Below are 7,194 nucleotides of genomic sequence, written 5' to 3' on the forward strand. Positions count from 1 at the left end.
AATGATAAAGTCAGAAATTTCTTCCATGTTTCTTCCTTCCAGTCCTTTTACTTTTCTCGTACACAAGCTAATATACTCTTGGGAGCCATCCAATTCAAGATTGAGCCTGATAAAGGGATATACTTCCCAGACCCGTGACTGACTGATTCTCCCAGCCTCCAGTGAGGGGAAAAAAAAATGCAAAATTTAAAAAAATTCATGACTGTTCTTTAAATATTTATTTTGTCATGAATTGTTCTATGACTTAACAAAACTGCTGTCTTATGTCATCACTTAGACATATATTTCATTTTTCCAACATGTGGGCTAAGAATAAAATCTTGATGCTGGAACTGAACATTTTATTCTCCAGACAAAGGAAATGGACATTTATTGGATGTTATTGCTGCTTTCTTTGCACTAATGCTATTATGAAAGCTCTTTGAATAATATAATTTGGAAATATTATTTCTGTTTCAGGTCATGCAAGACAAGATAATTTGCCTTCCGAAGAGAGTTCAACCTTCTCAGAACCACTCGTCCGTTTCGAATGCCTCTCAAGCAGTTGCCGGAACCACCCCGCTGCCTCCACCTAAACCATCCCCGACTAACCCCGCCACCGTGGAAATGAAAGGACTAAAGACAGATCTGGACCTTCAGCAGTACAGTTTTATAAACCAGATGTGTTATGAGCGAGCCCTCCACTGGTATGCCAAGTATTTCCCTTACCTTGTCCTTATCCATACCCTGGTCTTCATGCTCTGCAGCAACTTTTGGTTCAAGTTCCCTGGCTCCAGCTCCAAAATAGAACATTTCATCTCTATCCTGGGGAAGTGTTTTGACTCTCCTTGGACCACACGTGCTTTATCAGAAGTGTCCGGGGAGGACTCAGAAGAGAAGGACAACAGGAAGAACAACATGAGCAGGTCCAACACCATTCAGTCTGGCCCAGAAGGCAGCCTGGTCAACTCTCAGTCGTTAAAATCGATTCCTGAGAAGTTTGTGGTTGACAAATCCACTGCAGGGGCTCTGGATAAGAAGGAAGGGGAGCAAGCAAAGGCCTTATTTGAGAAGGTGAAGAAGTTCAGGCTGCATGTCGAAGAAGGTGATATATTATATGCTATGTATGTTCGCCAGACTGTACTTAAGGTTATAAAATTCCTAATCATCATTGCGTATAATAGTGCCCTGGTTTCCAGAGTTCAATTTACAGTGGACTGTAACGTTGACATTCAGGACATGACCGGATATAAAAACTTCTCATGCAATCATACCATGGCACACTTGTTCTCCAAACTCTCCTTTTGCTACCTGTGCTTTGTAAGTATCTACGGGTTGACGTGCCTTTACACCTTATACTGGCTGTTCTACCGTTCTCTAAGGGAGTACTCTTTTGAGTATGTCCGACAGGAGACTGGAATTGATGATATTCCGGATGTGAAAAATGACTTTGCTTTTATGCTCCATATGATAGATCAGTACGACCCTTTGTATTCCAAGAGATTTGCAGTGTTCTTGTCTGAAGTGAGTGAAAACAAATTAAAGCAGCTGAACTTAAATAATGAGTGGACTCCCGATAAACTGAGGCAGAAGCTACAGACAAATGCCCATAACCGGCTGGAGTTGCCTCTTATCATGCTCTCTGGCCTTCCAGACACTGTTTTTGAAATCACCGAGTTGCAGTCTCTCAAACTAGAGATCATTAAGAATGTAATGATACCAGCCACCATCGCGCAGCTAGACAATCTCCAAGAGCTCTCTCTACACCAGTGCTCGGTCAAAATCCACAGCGCGGCACTCTCTTTCCTGAAGGAAAACCTCAAAGTCTTGAGCGTCAAGTTTGATGATATGAGGGAGCTGCCTCTCTGGATGTATGGACTCCGGAATCTGGAAGAGCTCTACCTGGTTGGCTCTCTAAGTCACGATATTTCCAGAAATGTCACCCTTGAGTCTCTGCGTGATCTCAAAAGCCTTAAAATTCTCTCTATCAAAAGCAACGTTTCCAAAATTCCTCAGGCAGTGGTCGATGTCTCCAGCCATCTCCAGAAGATGTGCATACATAATGATGGCACCAAGCTGGTGATGCTCAACAATCTGAAGAAGATGACCAATCTGACAGAGCTGGAACTGGTCCATTGTGACCTAGAGCGCATTCCTCATGCTGTGTTCAGCCTGCTCAGCCTCCAGGAATTGGACCTCAAGGAAAATAATCTGAAATCTATAGAAGAAATTGTTAGTTTCCAACACCTGAGAAAGTTGACAGTGCTAAAACTGTGGCATAACAGCATCACCTATATCCCAGAGCATATAAAGAAACTCACCAGTCTGGAACGTCTGTCCTTTAGTCACAATAAAATAGAGGTGCTGCCTTCCCACCTCTTCCTATGCAACAAAATCCGATACTTGGAGTTATCGTACAATGACATTCGATTTATCCCACCTGAAATTGGAGTTCTACAAAGTTTACAGTATTTTTCCATCACTTGTAACAAAGTGGAGAGCCTTCCAGATGAACTCTATTTCTGCAAGAAACTTAAAACTCTGAAGATTGGAAAAAACAGCCTATCGGTACTTTCACCGAAAATTGGAAATTTGCTAGTCCTTTCCTACTTAGATGTTAAAGGCAATCACTTTGAAATCCTCCCTCCTGAACTGGGTGACTGTCGAGCTCTGAAGAGAGCTGGTTTAGTTGTGGAAGATGCTCTGTTTGAAACTCTGCCCTCTGATGTCCGGGAGCAAATGAAAACAGAATAACTTATTTTTGTTTAAAGTTTGACTGAAACATGCTTCTACCAAATACAGTATAAGTAATTAGGTAGTCTTAATGCCTTTCCTATTTTAGTTTTTTTTTTCTTTTCACATGAAACAAATGTACACAAAGATTGAGTAAGGAGTATGTATTTTTTAATAAAAATTTAATTGTATTTTTTCAGTATTAATATTTTAAAGTTTTATTTGTCCTGGAACCTAATGTATCTATTATTGTTTTCTACTGACAGAAACAGATGGTTCCATCTGTTTTTTTTTGTTTGTTTTGTTTTGTTTGTGTTTTGTTTTGTTTTTTTTTTCCAGTTCATTCTTATGATAGGGAGGGAATTTTAGGTTGCATGCATTTTGGTATTTTTTAAATAGATGAAGACATTTTGCCAAGGTCATTTCTAGCTTGTTTACACCTGTACGGTTCCTTGTTTTTGTTGTCACTGTGTGTATACCAAGGAATCTGTGCTAGTTCTTTTAATATCAGCTGCCTTCTCCATTGGCCAAGCCCTTCATTCTATAGAAAACTCTCCTTTGGAGTTTAAATTCACATAAGTGCATTGTCACAGACTATTATTTTTTAATTTTCCTCCCAACTCCAGCAGAACTCTAAATTATGTGATTTCATACACCTGACAGTTAAAGTTATCTGTAGGCAAAGATTTTGTAAGTGAGTAAAGACAATAACCTTCTATAGTTGGCATGCTTGAATTGGCCACTTATAGTTCAATTGATTTCCATTTTTACCAACATTTAAAAATATTTAAAAACTAAATACAGAGGACCCCCATACCTTTAATTTCAATGTAGCCATGTAGTACTGGTGAACAACCTTACAGAAGCTAGATTTATTTTAATTAAGATAAGTAATTAAATTTTAAAATCATAAAATTACAAGCCTGGTTTGAGTAATTTAATCATCTTTGATATCTTTACATGTAGATACATCAGATGGAAAAAATTTCACTACTAAAGCATTTAGAGAGCTGGTGCACGCCAGTCAGGCAGTGTGGCAGTGGAATCTATTCAAATTCTGCCTGTTGCACAAAATAATCCATTTATACATACATATATATATATATTAATCAATTTTCCTCAAGTCTGCGATTGCTAGTGATGCGAGCACAGGAACTCTGCTCTTATTAGCTTAAAATAAGTATCTCATATAAAATGGTTCTGTTACTTTTTTAAAAAATGTGAATAAATTGATAAATGGATTTCACTTGGCAATAATCTTTGCCTGATGGTCAGCAGAGCTTTCATTTGTCTTTGTACTTAAAGATTCATCATAGTATGAATCTTGGGCAAAAATTTTCACTAATTATTAAGACGTGGAACAGGAAAATAAAAACACTATTTGTGTCCTCAATCCAGGACCAGTACTGTTGATTATGGAATTTTGCTTTATTTACCAAATCACATTGACCATTTTCCAAGCCATAGTCTCATCTAAGAAAGTTCTGTGACTTAACAATGAGAAAGTAGGAAGATGATTTTAAAATTTACTCCTTGATCCCGGTGACTTTGCTTAGTGCTGCTTTGATTCATATATGGAATATAACTACAAGAACTACTCAGCAGATATATGTACCTCGATTGTGTTTTAAATGTTACGATACATCATAGGTTGAAGGATTTGGTAAAGAGAGGCTTTTCATTTATTTAATAATCAAATCATGTAAACCAAAGTGCTTCACTATTTCTGCCCTGTGTTAAAGTGTTAGATTGGTGATTTTGTAAAGCTGATTTATTTTGACCTGGAATTGATACGATACGTTTAAAATAGTAACGTGGTTATATTTCTTATAGGATAAAATATTCAGTTCTAGAATACTGTTAGGATCCTGACTTTGAATAATGTGCTGTGTTTAGAAACATAGCTCTATCTGTTTTAAACAAAACAAACAAAAATCTGGAAGACTGTTCATAGCTGAGCATAACAAAATACCCTGTTGAAAGGTAAACTGAGATAACTACTGGTAAAACACTGAGTGTACTATTTTTTCTGTATAAAATATATAGTTATTTTCTATATCACCCTTCAAAAGGGATCTATCAGGTTAAAAATTATATTTATGCTTAAGTCTTTATCTGGTGTTGGCTCATAATCTCATATGGGTTCATAAGTGAAGTAAGTCACTAATAATTAGTTTTTATCACTTATAAACAATTTGCTCGAACCTTCAGAAGAATTTGATTTACTTTCTTAATGATTTCTCAGGCTTACCCTTAACCTATGTTCTAAATAGCATCCAATAAATCAGTATTATTCTATGACTTTATTTTTTACCTAAAAAGGAAAATTCATAGATGTTTCTATTAGACTTTATAAAAATTCAAAATACTCAAACATTATCTTAAATCTAAATTTTCTGAGTGGCCCTTTTTAATATTGTAGATTTTGTTCACATTCTTAAGTATAAAGTATTCAATTACTATTTAGCCTTTAAATGGGAAACTCAGGTAAATAAACTGCTGACTTTTCTAAGGTTCTTTAACGGATCAACTCCATATAAAAAGAATGTTTACCCTTTCTGTATTTGACAAGTGCTTTTGCTAAAAATGAACGACTAGCTCTATTTCTCCAACCTATATCAGATTCATGAAAAACTGCTATATGTATATAAAAGCACCATATGTACTCATAACTCCTATGGCTGCTTGAAGACCATAACGGGTATGCTTTTTGGTCAGTTTTAATGGTTAAGTGTAGAACAGTCTGGCTGATGGTCTGGTTGAAACAGAACATATAAGTGTATACCAGTGGGACTCTCCTAAAAAGACCATGCTTCGGAAAACTAGTTATGTGTTGAGTTTTCATTTTGTTTTATATTTAACACACACGTTTAATATAAAGTTTTTGGATACAGTGAAACCTGTTATTTACAATTGTAAAGTCTTCTTATTGTTCACCCACTTTGTTCCCTGCCATTGCATTTCCCGTAGAGCTATTTTAAGGAGTTCTAACAATTTACATGGCATCCTGCTTTTTTCAGAAAAGCATGGAAAATATGCCTGCAAGGAGTATTTTGTTTATTTAGAAGTGACTCCTTCCTTATCTGTTTCTCAAGCCATCTTTGTAGAGAGGGGCTTGAACAACCTAGAATCTTCCTTGGGTTACTTGAGATGAGGAAAGTGCAAATTCTTGCAATATGCTCTCATGATTTCTGATACTGAGAAGACAAAAATCTTTATATCTTTTCTTGTCATTTCCCCCAAGAGGAGTTTTGCTGTTATTTATTTCCCTAATTCTACTGTAAGAAAAGTCCATTTTTAAATAGTTTCTTTTACTCTCTAATTTCATACCAAATGCCTGATCTATAGTAATGATATGTTTACTTAAACAGTGAACATTCATAATCCATCTTTATGAAAACTGTCAGCAGTACTTAGCAGATAGAGGAGACAAATTCCAATATAATTTCAATTTGTATTTAGAGACTAAGATTCAATTCAGATTTTCCTATTAATACTGAATGTGATAATGCTATTCAAACAGTTCACATTTGGGCAGGATCTCAGTAACTCAGGGTAGGGATCCATACTAACCTGAAGTTAGCAAAACAGCACAGTCAGTGGTGAGGGGGATTTTGTCATCTTTCCTTGTCTATTCAGACACTTTACAAGAAAGCTTGGATAGTCTCAACCAGACCTGCCACTGAGTTTTTAGAGTTAGGCCGCAGCGACATGCTTCTAATACAGTTTTGTACCAGCCTTCTACACCAAGGATCCACTCTCGCTCCGCCTTCCAAAGCCATCCACTGACAAAGGCAACATCCTTAAGCTCATTTTAGGAAGAGGGAAGAGGGTCTCTTGCCCCAAGGATTTTTTTTTTTTTTTTAATCAGAAGACCTCGACAAGGGGTGTGTAACTTGGAAAACCCTAATTTCTTAGCCATATTAACAATTCCTACACATGGTTTTTAATGTAGTATAATTTGCTTTCTGCCGAATATCTTTCCCTCTCCTGCCTCATCTTGCCTCTTTTCATGAATATTTTTACTGGGTTTGAAACTCAATGCCTTATGTGCTCTCAGTTTTCCTTCTGCCACTTGTTTTCTCTCACCGCCTGTATGTGTGCAGATTGTGTCAAATGCTGGCAAATCTCTAAGACTGTCAAGAAAATGCTTAAAAGTTGATTTGTCATCGTGCAAATTCATGATAAAATGTCTTAATGTTATTTGGCTACATAGTACATAGGAATAAAAAATAAAGTCTTTTTGTTATTTAAAATTGAGATTTGTCCTTATTAATTTGGAGAAGTCCTGTTTATCTTTTGCATTTCTGTTGTAGTTTTGCATGTTCCGTTACTAAGGCTCCCTGTACTTGGCAGGAAATGGGCTGCATGCATTCTTTCACTTTGTGTTTAGCAGTTTCTGCGATGGTGACTAATTATTTCCTTCCTTCATTCACTGTACTGCATCTACCCAAGGTGCCCCTGGAGTTTCATTTGGGTAAT

General features: G+C 36.6%; 1 protein-coding gene across 1 annotated transcript in view; it reads left to right on the forward strand.

Moving 5' to 3' along the window:
* LRRC8C (leucine rich repeat containing 8 VRAC subunit C) overlaps positions 1–6,972 on the forward strand; it is a 67,863-nt gene extending 60,891 nt beyond the window's left edge. Inside the window, exon 3 of the mRNA XM_039838784.1 lies at positions 460–6,972. Within this exon, the coding sequence (XP_039694718.1) occupies positions 460–2,733 (2,274 nt within the window). The 3' untranslated portion in view covers positions 2,734–6,972. The remainder of the gene's footprint in view (positions 1–459) is intronic.
* Positions 6,973–7,194: the final 222 nt, after the last annotated feature.

The sequence above is a fragment of the Pteropus medius genome, unplaced genomic scaffold (genome assembly GCF_902729225.1).
Source record: "Pteropus medius unplaced genomic scaffold, Ma_sr-lr_union100, whole genome shotgun sequence".
In the NCBI taxonomy this organism is placed as follows: Eukaryota; Metazoa; Chordata; class Mammalia; order Chiroptera; family Pteropodidae; genus Pteropus; species Pteropus medius.